Source organism: Salvelinus sp. IW2-2015, unplaced genomic scaffold (assembly GCF_002910315.2).
Source record: "Salvelinus sp. IW2-2015 unplaced genomic scaffold, ASM291031v2 Un_scaffold16687, whole genome shotgun sequence".
Taxonomy (NCBI): domain Eukaryota; kingdom Metazoa; phylum Chordata; class Actinopteri; order Salmoniformes; family Salmonidae; genus Salvelinus; species Salvelinus sp. IW2-2015.
In genome coordinates this window covers 30,662-51,734 of record NW_019957708.1, presented here as the reverse complement: position 1 = coordinate 51,734, position 21,073 = coordinate 30,662, and the positions used below count along the sequence as shown (strand labels likewise).

General features: G+C 42.7%; 1 protein-coding gene across 1 annotated transcript; it reads left to right on the top strand.

The window, feature by feature from the left end:
- The first annotated feature begins 1,766 nt into the window (after window positions 1-1,766).
- LOC112081040 (tyrosine-protein phosphatase non-receptor type 6) lies at window positions 1,767-19,692 on the top strand. Its single transcript, XM_070442827.1, is given in 16 exon segments — window positions 1,767-1,833; window positions 2,862-2,883; window positions 3,880-4,002; window positions 5,991-6,185; window positions 7,887-8,076; window positions 9,500-9,616; window positions 9,833-9,955; window positions 16,626-16,722; window positions 16,881-16,960; window positions 17,146-17,292; window positions 17,425-17,556; window positions 17,979-18,133; window positions 18,824-18,891; window positions 19,058-19,200; window positions 19,625-19,646; window positions 19,649-19,692. Coding segments are annotated over 15 exon segments (1,644 nt in total). The 5' UTR covers window positions 1,767-1,833; window positions 2,862-2,875.
- The last annotated feature ends 1,381 nt before the right edge of the window (window positions 19,693-21,073 follow it).

Sequence of the window (21,073 nt, the reverse complement as noted above, 5' to 3'; positions counted from 1 at the left end):
TATAGCAAAAATAGTATTGCAATATTGTCAAAATGATACGATATATTGTCAAAAATAATATCCCAATATGTAACTGTATCAATGTTTTCCCCCATCACTATTAATCAGTGTGAGAGTGTGTTCTTTCATTAAAGGCAAATCATCATCACTTGGACTTTGGGTGCGAGAAAAATACACGTGTGTATGTGTGTTAGTCAGTGTGTGTGAGAGTGTGTACATACGCTGAAGGAGTTACTGGATGAAGGCATGTCATCTCTTGGAATGTGTGTGTCAGTGTGTGTGAATCTTTGTGGAAGGTGGTCATCACTTTTGGGTGTTAGAAATGATACACAACAGCAACATGACTGAACAGGGAAAGCCATTCTCCCCATCAGCTCTCAGCTCTGTACATGTATCATCAGAGCCTGAAAAGCAGAGAGAAAGATGGACAATTTCACAGCTGTCTTCCCGTGTAACAAACTTCACAGGRTCATCAGCCTCCACCTCTAGTGTTCAGATCGTAGATTTTACAGTGTGAAAAACACAATGGGGTTCTGACGTTCCTCTCTCAGCTCCTACGTCTCAGATTTAATCAGTCCCCACAAACCCCAGAAAAGTGGGTTTGTCTCTGTCTCTCACTTCCTCCAGGTCTTCTCCCCTGGGTGGGGTTCTGTCCAAAAAACAAATGTATTTAACCTTTATGTGGTATTATTTGATAATAATGCATATTATATATAACTCACACCACACACAAAAAGGCATTCAGACATATGTGGCACACAAGATACATGGTGCTCTATGCCCCAGCTACTACAGATCAGGAGCTTTAAATCGCACCTCTCACCTAATCTCTGCTGCTGATACATGGTGCTCTATGCCCCAGCTACTACAGATCAGGAGCTTTAATCGCACCTCTCACCTACTCTCTGCTGCTGATACATGGTGCTCTATGCCCCAGCTACTACAGACAGGAGCTTTAAATCGCAACCTCTCACCTACTCTCTGCTGCTGATACATGGTGCTCTATGCCCCAGCTACTACATGATTCAGGAGCTTTAAATCGCACCTCTCACCTACTCTCTGCTGCTGATACATGGTGCTCTATGCCCCAGCTACTACAGATCAGGAGCTTTAAATCTCACCTACTCTCTGCTGCTGATACATGGTGCTCTATTCCCCAGCTACTACAGATCAGGAGCTTTAAATCGCAAATCTCACCTACTCTCTGCTGCTGATACATGGTGCTCTATGCCCCAGCTACTACAGATCAGGAGCTTCTACATTTAAGTTTAAGCTTTAAATCGCACCTCTCACCTACTCTCTGCTGCTTTGCATGTTGCTTGTATTGACATTTGTAACACTAACTTGAACAGGCAGTCACGCTGTAACATCAAGCTGTTAACTTATACAGCCCTGCTTTGTTGCTATGCCGCTTCCGTAGCCACACCAGCTGGCTGTTGCATTATGGGAAGAGTAGTTTCAGTTTCAAGCTCTAACAGACTACTGTGGACAAGCCTTTAGTATACATGTAGCCCACCTCTTCTTGTAGCATGCTCACATGTCTTGTATTGCTGCTCACATGAACAGTGTTGTGTAGTTGCTATCATGACTGTAGTTATGTGTGTATGTTACTTGTTGTAAGTTTGTTGTCATGACCTCACAGTTGTAAATGGTTTGAGAGCGACACACGGGGGGAAGGTCGCACTCTGAAAATAAGGAAGTGTAATGTGAGCATGACCTTTGTGCATCAAACACAAACGGCACACAAAAGGTTAGACACACACACACGTGCACACACACAGCTGAAAGAAGATAACAGACACTCAGACAGAAGAGGGGAGGAGTYGAGGACAGGTGGGTTAGAAGGAAAGAGAGAGAATGAGAAGGACAGAGAAAAATTTATGATTAGTTTAACCAGTATATACTGGAGGGACTAGTGTGTTTTTCATTCCTGATAGTGGTGGTGTGCAGATGTGCAGCTCCTTAGTTTACCTTTTAAAGGTTCTCTCTCTCTCTCTCTCACTCTCTCTCTAGTTCATTATCTCATCGAGGAACAGTGTTTGGTATGACATATTCAGAGTAATCTCACTGGACTGTGTCTGTTTGCAAAACACTAATGGTGCTATGATCCTTCTGAAGGGATAGAGAGAGAGACGTGACATTAGATTGAGGCAAGGAGAGAAAGAATTATAGTTTAATTTTAAAGATGAATACTAAGCTTTTTTTATTGCGTTGACATTTATAAAGTATCTCTCAGTAAGAGATTCCGGCCTGTCAGCTTTTTTTTGTTCCTGTCTGTCTCTTGCTTTCACTGTTTTGTGAAAAGAGCCACAAAAAGGAAGGAAGGAGCGAGAGAGTGTCACAGAACGACAGAGAGAAAAAGAAAAAAGAAGGGAGGGACGGAGGGTAAGACATACACGAGCCTGTCAGCAAGAGTGTCGCTTGTTTTCAGAAGGAGCTGAGAACAGTAAGATTGTTTACTTATCTACCTAACGTGAGATATATAGAAAAGGGTAAGGGAGGAAAGAGGGTTTGATGAACAGGTGAGCGTGGGTGTAAAAGAGGAAGAGAAGACAGGTTGTTTAGATGGGTGGTCTTTGCGTATGTGATGTTGAATGAGAGAAATGGAGGAAGAAATACAGCAAACTAATGTGTGGAGGAGGGCAGTTAGAGAAAGGGATGATAATGGAAGTAAAACATGATTTTTAGAAGTACATTTGTAGTTAATAACTGGCAAGATTTGCAGATTTAGATAGGGCATGAAGATGCGTCAATTATGTACAGTATTTGTTACATTACCATGTATCATCATTTGCTAGCCTTGAGGTTGTACCTGTAAGTGTACCCTCACTATCCTGTCTCCTTCTCTTTGGGCCCAGAAGAAGTGAAGGTGAAAATGGTTCGGTGAGTTGAGCTCCCCCCTCTCAAGACTCTTACACCCAGTTGCTCAACCATGGTCTGGATCTGCCTTTACCTAACGCGTGATGTCAACTTCTCTCTTTCTTTTACTGGTTCTCTCTGTTTCTTTACCATCAATACTTTGTTCTTTTGACTTTTCTGCTGTCTTGTGTGTTTGTAGTTCACGCGTAACGTTTTGTTTTTAAACTCTAGGAATTCCCAGTTATTTTGCAGTAGTTTTTCAAATTCTTGAAATGTTGCCCAATTCTGATTGATTCTACCTTTGCATCCTACTCTTAGTCTATCAATAGCTTTACCATGCTGTGTGTAGCTACAACTACACTGAAAATCGCCATCAGATATCATAGTGATGGTCCACTTGTTAGTGAGAGATTGTCGAAAAGAAAGATAATAGATTGTACATTTACAATCATCAATCATTCCCTTTAGTTTAGAAAGCATTATCAGTCCGACCTCTCAGATGTGTGATACTATCGTTAGCAGCAGGTTGTTCTGTAGTATAGTATCCATTGAATGAAAAGTTGGTGCTTTGTGGTGAGGTGGGTTTGTGGGTAGGTGGTCTGTTTGTCATCTCTTAGGCCTTAGTCAGACTTTACCATTCAAACACTATGTTAGTTCTTTGTCTTGAAACAATAGTGTATACTTGTATACTAGCGTATACTTAAAAAAGGTTGCAATAATGCTGTGTAGACTGCTCTCTACCTAGTACTGTGTTAATCTATGACCTGGTAATGGAATGCAGGGTTTTGAAATGGGATTTACATACACATTGGGATTTAACTCATCTTTATTACCACGTCTCATATAATTTCCCATTGAGGGAAGAAACTGAGTATCAAAGAGATGATGTGGACAGGTGCGGCAGGGCCAGATGATAACCATTTGTGTGCATGTGCTTATGTGCGTGGCCTGATCTGTGTGTGTGTGGTTTGTATATACTGTATGTATATGTGTGTAATGTGTTTCTCTCTGTGTATCCAGGTGGTTCCACAGGGATATCTCTGGCTTGGATGCTGAGTCTGTTTTGAAGAGCCGGGGCGTCCATGGCAGCTTCCTGGCCCGACCCAGCAGGAAGAACCAGGGAGACTTCTCTCTCTCTGTCAGGTAGGAATACACTCTCTTTATTTGTCCTTCTCTCTCTCCATCAGCTAGGACATCCTCCATCTCTTTCTCCTCCTTTCTCTCCATCAGGTGGAGATACACTCCATCTCTTTCTCTCCTTCTTTGTCTCTCCTTCTCTCCTTCGCTCAACCTACWGTGCCTTTGTAAAGTATTCAAATCCCATGACTTTTTCCACATTTTGTTGTGTTACAAAGTMGGATTAAAATGTATTTAATTGTAATTTTTGGTCAACGATCTACACAAAATAATCTGGGATATCAAAGTGGAAGAACATTTTTGTAAAAATGTGTAAAAAAATTATATGAAAAGTAAAACACTAATACACTGTATCTTGATTAGATAAGTATTCAACCCCCSGAGTCAAATTCATAATTACAGCTGTGAGTCTTTCTGGGTAAGTCTCTAAGAGCTTTCCACACCTGGATTGTGCAACATTTTTGTGCAAAATTCTTCAAGCTCTGTCATATTGGTTGTTGATCATTGCTAGACAACCATTTTTAGGTTTTGCCATAGATTATCAAGCAGAATTAAGTCAAAACTGTAACTAGGCCACTTAGGAACATTCATTGTCTTTTTGGTAAGCAACTTTAGTGTAGATTTGGTCTTGTATTTTAGGTTTTTGAAAGCTGAATTAATCTCCCAGTGTCTAGTAGAAAGCAGACTGAACCAGGCATTCCTCTAGGATTTTGCCTGTGCTTAGCTCCATTCCATTTCTTTTTTATCCTGAAAAACTCCCCAGTACATAACGATTACAAGCATACCCATAACATGATGCAGCCCCCACTATGCTTGAAAATATGGTTCTCATTGGATTTGCCCCAAACATAACACTACATTTTCAGCACAAAACGTGAATTGCTTAGCCACATTTTTTGCAGTATTACTTTATTTAGTGCCTTGTTGCAAATCTTTTTTTAATGTATAGGCCTCCTTGTTTTCACTCTGTCAATTAGTTTAGTATTGTGGAGTAACTACAATGTTGTTGATCCATCCTCCGTTTTCTCCTATCACAACCATTAAACTCTATAATTGTTTTAAAGTCACCATTGGCCTCATGGTGAAATCCCTAAGTGGTTTCCTTCCTCTCTGGCAACTGAGTTAGGAAGGACACATGTATCTTTGTAGTGACTGGGTGTATTGATACACCATCCAAAGTGTAATTAATAACTTCACAATGCTCAAAGGGATATTCAATGTCTGCTTTTTATATTTTCCCCATCTAGCAGTAAGTGCCCTTCTTTGCGAGGCATTGGAAAACCTCCCTGGTCTTTGTGGTTGAATCTGTGTTTGAAATTCACTGCTCGACTGAGGGACCTTACAGATAATTGTATGTGTGGGATACAGAGATGAGGTAGTCATTAAAAAATCATGTTAAACACTATTATTGAGTCRGTGCAACTTATTATGTGAATTGGTAAGCACATTTTACTCCTGAACTTATTAAGGCTTGCCATAACAAAGGGGTTGAATACTTATTGACTCAAGACATTTCAGCTGTTTATTTGTAATTCATTTGTCAAACATTTGAAAAACATAATTCCACTTTGACATTATGGGGTATTGTGTGTATTCCAGTGACCAACAAAATCTACATTTTATCAATTTGAATTTCAGGATCTAACAACAAAATGTGGAAAAAGTCCAGGTGTGTGAATACTTTCTGAAGGCACTGTATGTTAACCTACAGCATTTCACTACACCTGCAATAACATCTGCTAAAAATGTGTATGTGACCAATAACATTTGATTTGATTTGAAAATGTAATTTGATCAAATTTGATTTAAAGTATATCATCTCTCCTCACTCGTCCTTTCCTCTCCTTTTCTTGCCCTCTGTCAGGTACAGATACACTGCATCTCTCTTTCGATACTTTAAAACATTTATTTTACTTAAAACTAGTTTAGGTGGAATTGTCTACTGTCACTGACTGGCCCATGAATGTCCCCTCTCCCCTGATCTTTGACCCCAGGGTGGGTGAGCTGGTGACCCACATCCGTATCCAAAACACAGGGGACTTCTACGACCTGTATGGAGGGGAGAAGTTTGCTACGCTGCCCGAGCTGGTGGAGTACTACACTGCAGAGAACGGGATCCTGCAGGACAAAGACGGCACCATCATCGAGCTTAAATACCCCTTCAACTGCTCTGACCCCACTACCGAGAGGTCAGTGCACTCTAACCTTTAACCTTTACCCTTTACCCCTACCCCTTAATTCCACCAGAGTCAGTCAGTCAAGTCCGTGTACTCTTGCCTCAAATCTTTTACCCTTAACTCTGCTTTCACTGTTCTGCTGAATTTCGTTGCATGTTTATCAAACTGAAGCAGATCATATAAAATGCTCCTGAGACATCCAGCCATTTTGTAATTTCATACTTTCTTCATCTAAACGCTTTATGTTGAGGATCATAAAGCTTTCAGAAGGAAAGGTCATTCTATGGCCTTTACTTTGAGGCGTGTGTGTGTGTGCGTGCGTGTATGTGTGTGTAAATCCCTCATGTTCTGCCCTCACTGCCCCTTCTTTCCCCGCTCTATTTTTTCTCTCTCTCACTGTCAGTTTAACTTCCCTTTCTTGCTGCGGTTGGAAACTTTAGGTTTTGACACATTTGAAAACAGTGACCAGACCCTCAATACCTTCCTCTCTCCTAACCTCCATCTCACTCTTGCTCTATTTCAGTCTTTCTGATCTCTTTCTCGATACCCATATCACAGGTACTGCTGTGATGGTATGCTTTATAGTCTAATTTTAATACAGAGGTGTCATTCTATGATGTTTATGCCTCTGTAACTGTCTCACTCATCATTATTCACAATCCATTCATGATTATCCGTTATCATGGTAGCATCCAAATTAATGTAGAAGTATTTAGAAACATACATTATTTACCATTCATTTCTATTGGGCACAAAATAATCTGAAACAACCAAAACAAACTGAAAATGCATCCAACAAGTTAGTAGAGTCACAAGCTTGATGTAGTCATTGTGGGCTAGGAATATGGGGCCAAATATTTGGAGGGACTATGGGGGGGGGGGGGGGGGGGGGGGGGGGGGGGGGGGGGGGGGGGGGGGGGGGGGGGGGGGGGGGGGGGGGGGGGGGGGGGGGGGGGGGGGGGGGGGTGGGGGGGGGGGGGGGTGGGGGGGGGGGTGATATGGGGTGAGGAAGGGGCGGGGTTGGTGATATGGGGTGAGGAAGAAGAGGGGGGTAGTTTGTGTGGGCTCAGGCTATAAATATCATGCTGTCTTGAGCCACGAAATCTTGTCATCAGAATTTTCCGACCGCAAAGCAGGAAGTTCAGATGAAGAAATCGAGAACTGCCCCTAAATTTAAACAGCAGGCAGCACTCAGAGACGATCCCCATACCAACGAGTGTAAACTCCCCCAGACACACAGACGTATGCACGCAAACACGCACTCACACACACTATACTCGCAGGACAGAAATACCTTGCATAAACCCATATAAAGTGCATCTGTACAGGCCGTAAATACACATTAGTTACCAAAATGTCCTCAAACGTTTATTAAAGTCCTCTACCAAGTCTTCTTTCCATTCTCACAAAACACAGTCACAGTACATTACATTTACACTCACTTTCGCTGTCTGTCCGGTAGCACTGAACAAGCTGCAAACCATACTTTTACAGAATAGTACTATACAGCCCTGTTCTAACACACTGGCTTCTGCTTTATGAGCTGCTTATTACAACCATGATTAGCTGAATCAGATGTGTTAGAGCAGGGCTGGAGCAAAAGCCTGTACTCACAGCAGCTCTCCAGMAGGAGGGTTGGCCAGCCCTGGTGTAGGGCATAGTGYTGTMTCCATTAGAGCTTCATTGACCCCTTCTCTGTCATACACCATACAGGTGGTATCACGGACACCTGTCAGGCCCCAACGCAGAGAAGTTGCTATGGGAACGGGACGAGCCGGGRACCTTCRTGGTGCGGGAGTCTCTGTCCAAACCTGGAGACTTTGTTCTGTCTGTTCTGACTGAGGAGAAGAGCAAAGCATCCAGCGGAGGGAGGAGGGTCTCACACATCAAGATCATGTGCCAGGTGTGTGTGTGTGTATGTGTGTTTGTGTGTGTGTGTGTGTGTGTGCGTGTGCGTGCATGAGTGTGTGAGCATGTGAGAGTGTTCGTGTGTTTTTCTCTCTCTAACTCACATTCACACATTCACTCACGATCACTATTGTAATTCACATTGTAATCTTTGCTATAGTTTTTCCCATATCTGAGTACATCTTGTTATGAAACCAGACCAATTTTCAGTTTCCCCAAAATGTTAATTCTTATGCAAAGAATGACCTTCCTGCTTCCAACATCTAGGAGAAAACCTGACAAACATCAAACACACCACCACTACTGTCTCAGCACAGAAACAGTTATGCAAAGTCCAGTCAATATGAACATGTGGGTTTGAGTTTGATAGATATCACTGTCCACATCCTGGTTACAAAAGTATGCCAAGCGGTTATGTTTTAATTAGTTAGTTATGTATTTAATTTGGACCCTTAGGTGATGTGTGAAAATGCGTATACGATTCCAATAACATACATGAGAATTGGTATTCACAATTAAATACTTWATAATCATGTGTGTACAGTAACTACCACTATAAATAAATATAGCAGAGTTATTTCCGAGTGCAGAGCTAGACTGTAACTAACTGCATTCATCCCCAAACCTCCTTTTCGTAGATTCAACATTATTAGCAGCACCATCATGGTTAGGTTATTTTTAGCTGTGGTTCATCTCATTGCAGACATGAGGCGGATTTGAATGAGAGGCATTGTAGGGCTGGAGTCTGAAGAATTCAGGGTCAGAAGATTATCACAGAGGTCATTGAGTCCTGGCACAGGCCCACAGAAAACAAATTGATGCTTATTTCATTTATTTAATTGACATAGTTATGCAACACCCTTACACTCAATAACTGGTTGTGCCTCCTTTAGCTGCAATGACTGCAACCAAATGCTTCCTGTAGTTGTCGATCAGTCTCTCACATTGCTGTGTAGGAATTTTGGCCCACTCTTGCATGCAGAACTACTTTAACTCAGCAACATTTGTGGGTTTTCAAGGATGAACTGCTTGTTTCAACTCCTGCCACAACATCCAAATTGAGATTTGGTCTGGACTTTGACTAGGCCATTCCAAAACTTCAAATTTGTTGCTTTTTAGTCATTTTCATGACTTGATTGTTTGTATTCGATCATTGTCTTGCTGCATGACTCAGCTGCGCTTCAGCTCACAGACGGATGGCCTGACATTCTCCAGTAGAATTCTCTGATACAGAGCAGAATTGATGGTTCCTTCTATTAAGGCAAGTCGTCCAGGTCCTGAGGCAGCAAAGCATCCCCAAACCATCACACTACCACCACCATGCTTGACTTTTGGTATGAGGTTCTTGCTGTAGAATGCAGTGTTTGGTTTTCGCCAGGCATAATGGGACCCATGTTGTCATATATTTATATAAATAGAATGACCGGTACACGGTTGGAGGCACAGAGATGTTTGACACCCTGGCTGACCTGATGGAGCACTACAAACGCAAAGGCATCGAGGAGATGTCTGGAACCTGGGTGCACCTCAAACAGGTAAAGACTTACAGGACTTACAGTTGTAACGCCATACAGGTCACAAAGTCACCGTGAGTGTTGCAGTCAAGTTACAACCTTACACAGGTCGGAGATACTGTATCTTATAATGGGTTAAAGATCACCTGAATGACAAGATAGAGCCATATCCGAACAAATCTTGACTTCTTCTCCTCTCCTTCTCTTTCCTGTCCACTCCATCCTTCTCTCCTTCAGCCCTACTTCTCCACCAGAGTGAATGCAGCAGACATTGACAGCAGAGTGAGGCTGCTGGACCAGACGGCTGAGAGAGAGAACGAGGGAGACAAGAGCAAAGCAGGATTCTGGGAGGAGTTTGATGTAAGTCAATTAAGTTTTTGATGGAAGGAAGATGTGATGTTTTGAACAACCCTTCTTATCCTCTTCCTCTCTTTACTCAACCTGGTCTCAGAGCATTTCATATTATTATGTATGTAAATTCCAGACACTCCATTTAGTATGATATGTTAAGTTTCTTATTTTATGTATTCATTTGTGGATGACCATCACCCATTTTATATGATATGTTATGAATTACAATTATTATTATATGTTACAAATTTGCAAAACATACTCCATGTTACGAATTTAAAAAAAGTATGATATGTTATGAATTCTAGCAAGGTGGCTAACGTTAACTGCTTGGCTAATTTTAGCTAGGCTAGGGGTTAGGGTTAAGCTTAGGGTTAAGTTTAGGAGTTAGGTTAAAGGATTAAGGTTAGGGGAAGGGTTAGCTAACATGCTAAGTAGTTGCAAAGTAGCTAAAAATTTGTAAGTATTTGAAAAGTAGCTAAAATGCTAAAGTTGTCCGTGATGAGATTCAAACTAGCAGCCTTGGGTTGCTAAGTGTTCGCGTTATACACCCACGGATCCACCCCGAACAACCACCCTACTTTTGTTTTGCCTTAAGTAACAATCTATCTTATGTTACCAAACCAAACGTAACATATACTAATTTGATTGTCTCGGATTTACATTTACTATGTTATGTCTAGTCTATGAGACCAGGATGCTTTACTCTACTGTAGGTTTTCTGAGGCCTAATTTGTGCATTTCAGGTAAAATAACAACCAAATATTTATATCCCAGGACAAATTAGCCAGCAACAGCAAGCTAGCTAGCTAAATTGCCATGAAGGTTTAAGGCTTTTTGACCTGTCCCCAAATGAATATAGTTGGTTCAGAGTTCCTTTTGATATTTCAACCTGCGTGTCCTGATCTCGTCTGGTGTGGATGGACAAGATCAACATGCGCGCCCGGTGTAGTCAGCATGAAACTGTGTCTGTGTTTGATGCTTTAGTTGGTCATATAAGCTGTGTATGTAATGTGCCTTTACTCTTGTGCAACATGGTGAAACATTTTGAAACATGTTCCGTTGGACAAGTCAAAGTGAGAGTGTTGCAAGGAAAAAATATAATCAAATGGTTAAAGGTCTCACTACTACAGCCATAGGAAATAAACTGCAAGAACCATAACCACATTTTTACTACCACCATGTGGTAGCATGTGGTACTGCTATTTGAGGTCTCAATTGTCTAATCTCAGAAACCCACAACTAAAACCTTGCATAATTGCGTTAGATGCTAAATAGTCTGGCCACGAGAGATTCGAAATTGTCTAACACTAATTCCAAACTGCTTTAACAGTACATTAAAAATAACTTTTCAAATGGTAAAGAAAATATGGGTAACGAATGTACATRATCTGTATGTTCATAAAGCATACATAACACATCCATGATCACATAATAAACATGCCATATTTATAGAGCATTCGTGAATGTATTCATAGTAATACAGTATGTCAGTATTCCACAAATACTGGGAATGGGGATTCGCATGTCTTTAAACATTAACTCATTCTTCTGAAGGTATTCCTGAAAAGATTTTGAGTTGTCACAGCTGGGTTGAGTGAATCTATGTTTGGGATTTTTACAGTCAATCCCTTCCCTCAAGACTGTGAGGTTAGGCCAGGGGTTGGGTTACTCTGGTCCTGGAGTACACATGCAGGCTTTTGTTCTAGCCCAGTGAAATCAGGATCACACCCAAGCTCCCATCATGTAGTCAGGATCACACCCAAGCTCCCATCGTGCAGTCAGGATCACACCCAAGCTCCCATCGTGCAGTCAGGATCACACCCAAGCTCCTCTCCTGTAGTCAGGATCACACCCAAGCTCCCATCATGTAGTCAAGATCACACCCAAGCTCCCATCATGTAGTCAGGATCACACCCAAGCTCCCATCATGTAGTCAGGATCACACCCAAGCTCCCATCATGTAGTCGGGATCACACCAAAGCTCCTCTCTGTAGTCGGATCACACCCAAGCTCCCATCGTGTAGTCAGGATCACAACCACGCTCCATCATGTAGCAGGATCACACCCAAGCTCCCATCATGTAGTCAGGATCACACCCAAGCTCCCATCGTGTAGTCAGGATCACACCACCACGCTCATCATGTAGTCAGGATCACACCCAAGCTCCCATCATGTTAGTCAGGATCACACCCAAGCTCCCATCATGTAGTCAGGATCACACCCAACTCCCATCATGTAGTCAGGTTCACACCCAAGCTCCCATCATGTAGTCAGGATCACACCCATCTCTCTCCTGTAGTCAGGATCACACCCAAGCTCTATCCTGCAGAAGGATCACACCCAAGCTCCCATGCGTGCAGTCAGGATCACACCCAAGCCCCATCATGTAGTCAGGAGCACAACCACGCTCCCTCATGTAGTCAGGATCACACCCAAGCTCCCATCATGTAGTCAGGATCACAACCCAAGCTCCCATCATGTAGTCAGGATCAACACCAAGCTCCCATCATGTAGTCAGGATCACAACCAGCTCCCATCGTGGCAGTCAGGATCACACCCAGCTCCCATCATGTAGTCAGGATCACAACCAAGCTCCCATCATGTAGTCAGGATCACACCCAATCTCCTCTCCTGTAGTCAGGATCACACCCAGCTCCTATCCTGCGCAGACAGGATCACACCAAGCTCCCATCATGTAGTCAGGATCACACCCAAGCTCCCATCAATGTAGTCAGGAATCACACCCAAGCTCCCATCATGTAGTCAGGATCACAACCAAGCTCCCATCATGTAGTCAGGATCACACCCAACGCTCCCATCATGTAGTCAGGATCACAACCAAGCTCCCATCATGTAGTCAGGATCAACCCAAGCTCCCATCATGTAGTCAGGATCAACAACCAAGCTCCCCATCGTGCGTCAGGATCACAACCAAGCTCCCATCATGTAGTCAGGATCACAACCAAGCTCCCATCAGTAGTCAGGATCACACCCAAGCTCCTCTCCTGTAGTCAGGATCACACCCAAGCTGCCATCGTGCAGTCAAGATCACACCCAATCTCCTCTCCTGTAGTCAGGATCACAACCAAGCTCCCATCATGTAGTCAGGATTACTCTCAAACTCCCACCCTGTAGTCATCACTCTCACTTTGATGACCTGAAATGGCTCAAGGTAAAAACAACTGAAGTCACCCAAATCAAGATGGGGCTTATCAACTAAACTGTATAGCCTTGTCCCCACATACTCTTCCTTTCACTGCCTTTCCTTCCAGTTCTCTGTTGCCAATGACTGGAACGAATTGCACAAATCTCTGAAGCTGGAGTCTTATATCTCCCTCTTTAACTTTAAGCATCAGCTGTCAGAGCAGCTTACCGATCACTGTACCTGTACACAGCCAATCTGTAAATAGCACACCCAACTACCTCATCCCCATAGTATTACTTACCCTCTTGCTCTTTTGCACCCCAGTATCTCAACTTGCACATCATCATCTACACATCTATCACTCCAGTATTAATGCTAAATTGTAATTATTTTCGCCTCTATGGCCTATTTATTACCTACCTATTTATTACCTACCTCCCTACTCTTCTACATTTGCACACACTGTACATAGATTTTTGTATTTTTCTTTTGTGTTATTGACTGTACGTTTGTTTATGTGTAACTCTGTGTTGTTTTTTTTGTCGCACTGCTTTGCTTTATCTTGGCCAGGTCGCTGTTGTAAATGAGAACTTGTTCTCAACTGGCCTACCTGGTTAAATAAAGGTGAAGTAAAAAAAATTCAGCCGCAATAGAGACTCGTCCGAGATTCCTAAAGACTGGAAAGCTGTCGCGGTCATCCCCCTCTTCAAAGGGGGAGACACTCTAGACCCAAACTGTTACAGACCTATACCCATCCTGCCCTGCCTTTCAAAAGTCTTTGAAAGCCAAGTTAACAAACAGATCGTGCAATCCGGTTTCCGAGCTGGCCACGGGTGCTGCTCAGCCACGCTCAAGGTACTAAACGATATCATAACCGCCATCGATAGAAGACAGTACTGCGCAGCCGTCTTCATCGACCTGGCCAAGGCTTTCGACTCTGTCAATCACCGTATTCTTATCGGCAGACTCAACAGCCTTGGTTTCTCAAATGACTGCCTCGCCTGGTTCACCAACTACTTCTCAGATAGAGTTCAGTGTGTCAAATCGAATGGCCTGTAGTCCGGACCTTTGGCAGTCTCTATTGGGGTACCACAGGTTTCAATTCTCGGGCAGACTCTTTTCTCTGTATATATCAATGATGTCGCTCTTGCTGCGGGTGATTCCTTGATCCACCTCTACGCAGACAACACCATTCTGTATACATCTGGCCCTTCTTTGGACACTGTGTTAACAAACCTCCAAACGAGCTTCAATGCCATACAACACTCCTTCCGTGGCCTCCAACTGCTCTTAAATGCAAGTAAAACTAAATGCATGCTCTTCAACCGATCGCTGCCAACACCCGCCCGTCCGACTAGCATCACTACTCTGGACGGTTCTGACTTAGAATATGTGGACAACTACAAATACCTAGGTGTCTGGCTAGACTGTAAACTCTCCTTCCAGACTAATATTAAGCATCTCCAATCCAAAATTAAATCTAGAATCGGCTTCCTATTTCGCAACAAAGCCTCCTTCACCCATGCTGCCAAACATACCCTCGTAAAACTGACTATCCTACCGATCCTCAACTTCGGCAATGTCATTTACAAAATAGCCTCCAACACTCTACTCAGCAAACTGGATGCAGTCTATCACAGTGCCATCCATTTTGTTACCAAAGCCCCATATACCACCCACCACTGCGACCAGTATACTCTCGTCTGCTGGCCCTCGCTACATATTCGTCGCCAGACCCACTGGCTCCAGGTCATCTATAAGTATTTTCTAGGTAAAGCTCCGCCTTATCTCAGCTCACTGGTCACCATAACAACACCCACCCGTAGCACGCGCTCCAGCAGGTATATCTCACTGGTCATCCACAAAGCCAACACCCACTTTGGCCGCCTTTCCTTCCAGTTCTCTGTTGCCAATGGCTGGAACGAATTGCAAAAATCGCTGAAGTTGGAGACTTATATCTCCCTCAGTAACTTTAAGCATCAGCTATCTGAGCAGCTTACTGATTGCTGCACCTGTACACAGTCCATCTGTAAATAGCCCACCCAACTACCTACCTCATCCCCATATTGTTTTATTTACTTTTTTGCTCTTTTGCACACCAGTATTTCTACTTGCACATCATCATCTGCACATCTATCACTTCAGTGTTAATTTGCTAAATTGTAATTACTTCGCTACTATGGCCTATTTATTGCCTTACCTCCTTACTCCATTTGCACACACGGTATATAGATTTTTCTATTGTGTGATTGACTGTACTTTTGTTTATCCTATCTGTAACTCTGTGTTGTTTTTTGTCGTACTGCTTTGCATTATCTTGGCCAGGTCGCAGTTGTAAATGAGAACGTGTTCTCAACTGTCCTACCTGGTTAAATAAAGGTGAAATAAAAAATAAATAAAAACACCCTCTAGTACTCCACTAGAGGGAGCTCTACTGACTTTATTCCCTGTAGATTCAAGAGCTCCATGGGGAAAAACTCTTTCCTCTAGTCCAGTGGTTCCCAAACTGTGGGGTCGACATGGGGGGGCGTGGGGGTCCCCCCGAAAAAATATTATTATATATATATATATATATATATTTTTGGAACTCAGTCCTGTTTCAAACTTCCTCTTGAAAGTTGTAATAGTAGAATGCACAAGGTACAATTTCGAAATTGGGTAGCGCATCATCAGTTCCTCTTGTCGTGCCAGTTATTGCAGACCTTAGAGCTTAGAGCTATATGTCAGAAATGTCCAGATCAACTAGCCCATGTCAGATGTTTTTTTAATTTCGTTTTTTTAGCCCATAGATATTGTTGTAATTGTTTTTGTCACTCAAATATCACATAAATATACAGTGTAGAATTGCAAGAAAATTTGCTTTAAAACTGCTACATTTTCTTTGCATCCCATGACAAAAGGTGTAGAACTTCAGGATATAAGCTTTAAACCTGCAAAATTCTCTTGAACAGTTTGTGTCATGAACAGTGCTTGTGCCCATAGAAATAGACGTGGTGTGCACGCGGGCCCCGAGATGTTCCCCAATGCTGGAAGGGGGGCCCAGAGTGAAAAAGTTTGGGAACCGCTGCTTTAGTCTGTGGCAGTACTGTGGAACAAATTAAACATTTGTTAATATGGGGGCGGCAGGTAGCCTAGTAGTTAGAGTGTTGGACTAGTAACCTGAAGGTTGCAAGATCAAATCCCCGAAATGACAAGGTAAAAATCTGTCATTCTGCCCCTGAACAAGGCAGTTAACCCACTGTTCCTAGGCTGTCATTGAAAATAAGAATTTGTTCTTAACTGACTTGCCTAGTTAAATAAAGGTAAAAACTTTTTTTTATTTTTCATTTGAGAATAGCTTTAAGGTGTCACTTAAAAATGGTTGAGAAATGTCATGGCTGTTTGAGGGTTTTTTTTTTTTTTTTACCCATTTAAAGGCCCCTCTATACTGTTGGTTAAGTAATTGAATGCTTGTTGATGTTTTTAAAATTGTATTGAGCTTACAATGACTGTCTTTCTCTCTCTCTCCTCTCTCTTTCTTGTTCTTTTCAGGCCCTTCAAAAGCAGGAGACAAAGGTGAAGAAGAGCAGAGAAGAAGGGATGAGACCAGAAAACAAAAGCAAAAACCGATATAAGAACATCCTTCCCTGTAAGAGCATCTACTTCTAACGTGCAATGATATAGCCTCTTATCTTTTACACATCTTCTTTACATTTTCTCTTCCATTTATATTATCTCTGTCTGATWCATCCCCTCATCTCTCTCTCACATCCTTCCATCTCTACACTCATCCTATTCTCCTCCCAGTTGATGAGACCAGGGTCATTCTGTCATCTGGAGACCCCGATATCATTGGCTCAGATTACATCAATGGCAACTATGTGACAGTAAGTACATGTTATGTCACCTTGTAGTCTCAACATCAAATGATAAACCACTGTTATGAATCCATAACAAGTCTAAACATGATTATGTTTTAATTAATATGATCAGAGACTATAATTGCAATGGGCTTTGTCTCCATGTAGACAATATTTTACATATTTTACTAACTTTTTCCGTCTCGTTGTAGAATAAGCTGCAGGAGCCCGGTGACCAGAAGGTGTACATCGCCTGTCAGGGCTGCCTTGCAACAACTGTCAACGATTTCTGGCAGATGGTGTGGCAGGAGAGGACAAGGGTCATCGTCATGACAACCAGGGAGGTCGAGAAGGGACGGGTTAGTGACTTAAGAGTGTTACTGAGAATTTGAAAGCATTTTCTTTTACATTGTATGATTTTACTATTATAACATAGTATAAACTACCCATCTCATTTTCCTCAAACCATTTCTCCATGTTTGTTTATGCAGAATAAATGCGTGCCATACTGGCCAGAAATGCAGGGCTCCAAAGAGGTGGGGCCGTATGTGGTCACTTGTGTCTCTGAGAGAGATGCCACTGACTACAAGATCAGGGTTATGGAGATCTCCCCTCTGGATCAGGTAGGTACCACCTGCTGGCTCCACTCATCATCACCTCTCCTACCTCTGTTACCACTGTCATCATTGTTATCTCTGTCATCACTGTAATCACTGTTACCTCTGCCATCACTGTCATCACTATCATCATTGTCATTACTGTTAACACTTTTTCCTCTGTCATCACTGTTATCGCAATCATCACTATCACTGTCACCACTGTTACCGTTATCTTCACTGTCATCACTGTTACCATTGTCACCATTGCATCACTGTTACCGTTATCATCACTGTCATCTCTGTCGTCACTGTTACCATTATCATCACTGTCATTACTGTTACCTCAGTCATCACTGCAGTCACAGATTAGCTGAGTTAACAGTATTACTCATGTCTCTCCTCTTTGTCTCTTTCCTCTCTCCTCCTCACCTCCTCGTCTGTCCTAGTCGGATTCGGTCCGTACTATCTGGCACTACCAGTACCTGAGCTGGCCCGACCATGGAGTTCCCGAGGAGCCAGGAGGGGTGCTCAGCTTCCTCACTCAGGTCAACTCAAAACAGGCCGAGTTCGCCAACGCCGGGCCAATGATCATCCACTGCAGGTATATTCTAGCTATCTTCCAGCTGTAAACTTGGTATATTCCAGCTGTATTCAGGAAGATAAGTGTCAGTTCTATCCATTCTCCATTGTCTAGAATATATGATAAGGATTTCGATTATGTTGTTTTTCCAGGATTAAGATTAGTTGTTAAGAATAGTTGCAGTACTCAGCATTTTAAGTCAATTGACAGTTTATCCTATAGGAACTTGTGATATCAAGAATAGGGAGGGTTCTTGTACTCTTGTATGTTGTTGGTCCCGTGACTATTTGTTATGTAAGCAGACATAAGTACAGCACAATAGTGTATAGAGTGTTTACAAGGCTGTTGCAGTACAGTTTAATGACAAAAGCTATTTCCTTTGCTTCTTTACACTGAAAGAACCCATAGGACAAAGTTCTTATCCAATCCACTGGCTTTTATAATATAACCAAACTGTCACAGTCACGTGTGTGTAAAGTGGTCATCCCCTGGCTGAGACATCGTGTAGTGTGACAACATGACAAATCCCTCTCCATTGTCCATGAACACTTTACACCTCTGATCACAAAATGACTTAGATGATCAATACTGCTCTAGAAATTCTGTTTCAATACAGTTAATTATTTCAGTGAATTGCATTGAGTCCAATCACATGTACTGTACTGACAGTTGTCCCTACAACCACTCTGTTTGTGTTGTGTTTCTGTGTAGTGCTGGAATAGGCCGAACTGGCACCATTGTGGTGATCGACATGATCATCGAGACGATCGACACTAAAGGTGAGTCTCTGTCATTACCAAAGTTCCTGCATTTCTACACTCTTCATGATTTATACTGTATTTTATTATGGCTCTTTGGTCCCATGATCCTTGTAATGCCTGTCATCACTGTAAATGACAATGTTTTTGTTGTTGATTGTGATTCTAACTTCCTGGTTGTCCATAGGTCTGGACTGTGACATAGACATCCAGAAGAGCATCCAGATGGTGCGAGACCAGCGGTCAGGCATGGTGCAGACTGAGGCCCAGTACAAGTTCATCTACCTGGCCGTCTCGGAGTACATAGAGGCATCCAAGACCTACAACAAGGTGAGGGAGAGGGAGGTTGCAATAGAAGGGAGAGGAATATGGGTAATATGGAATCAAAATATAATTGTTCTCCTCTCCCAAGTGCACCGGCTACAGTATATGTCTATTGACAAACTGTGTTGAAAAACAACATTCCAGAAAATAACAACAACAAGACAGCAGAGAGACTCAGATATCAGCTGACACAGAGATCTGTGTCAATATATACTTTCCACTGTTGTTGTGCATGTTCTTCTGTTCTCCAGACAGATGTCTTATCAGACACTGCTTTGTAAAATATGAACATTGACAAAGGTTGAAATTGTTTACGGAAATTGCTAATGTTCTGGGAAATTGTTAATAAGACTATGACTAACTCTGCACATGACTCACCTTATACCACCCATCAAGTCTAACACTCGCTGTCCTCTTCTCCCCTTTCTAGGGAGCTGAGAAAGAGTATGGAAACTGCAGTTCAAACACCAGCCTGCCAGCCGCAAGGTCTCCAAGTGAGTTTGTACAGTGTGTGTCTGTGCACATGCCATTGAGTCCCGTGCATATTCCCATCTCTCCTCAAAACCACATTGGGTCAAAGTTCTCTGACGCAGGCTACACAGAGAGAGAGAGGCACCACACACTCAGAGAGAGAGAGAGAGAGAGATGTAAGAGAGAGAGAGAGATGTAAGAGAGAGAGAGAGACGGAAGAGAGAGAGAAGAGGAGAGAGAGAGAGATGGGAGAGAGAGAGAGAGACAGAAGAGAGAGAGAGAGATGGAGAGAAGAAGAAGATGGGAGAGAGAGAGAGAGAGACGGAAGACACAGAGAGAGACGGAAGAGAGAGAGAGAGACACGGAAGAGAGAGAGGTTAGGTAGAGAGAGACAGAAGAGAGAGATGAGCGGATGTAGACTTTCTCTCTCAGCTCTGTCTCCTAATGAGCCTAGCTACTATAAGCCATATTGAAAATGGGACCATTGTTTATCATCGTCGTCCCCCATGTCTCTCCTTCCTTCTGTTGTCCAATTTAGCTGATTGGGCACGTTCGTGTAACCTTTGGAGGCGATACATTTGACTAGGTAGCCCTACTGTACTCTCTCGCTCTGGAAAGAATGGACCAATGTGGAAAAAACTAAACTGGACAACAAAGGAGAGGAGGAATCACTTGACCTGTTTGGAATATCCGGACTGACCAAACTCTGTAAACTTCCACTCGATCAACCAGATCATTCTCTTGTCAGGATTCAAATTACACTCTGATTCCCAGGGATGCCTTGAAAATAGTTAAGACAATGTTAGCAGTGTTAACTGCTATGAGAATGTAGGGACACAGGTTCTTCTTGACCAGGAAACACTTTGGACCCTGATTATACAGCTGGCTATAGGGATCACCCTGGTTATACAGCACGATTTACCCTTGTTATACAGCTGGCTATAGGGATCACCCTGGTAATAAAGCACAGTTCACCCTGGTTATACAGCTGGCTATAGGGATCACCCTGGTTATACAGCACGATTTACCCTGGTTATACAGCTGGCTATAGGGATCACCCTGGTAATACAGCACAGTTCACCCTGGTTATACAGCTGGCTATAGAGATTACCCTGGTTATACAGCACGGTTCACCATGATTATACAGCAGGCTATAGGGATCACCCTAGTAATACAGCTGGCTGTAGGGATCACCCTGGTTATACAGCAGGCTATAGGGATCAGAGTTCTTCCTGGTTGGATGACATGGTCAGGAAAGACTCTGGGCCCTAGTAATGAAAGAGCCTCCGAGGCACCCACATGTATAATCAAAGCCCTGTCTCTAGTACAGTATAGTACACCACAGTATAACACCTGTCTCTAGTACAGTATAACCACTGTCTCTAGTACAGTATAGTACACCACAGTA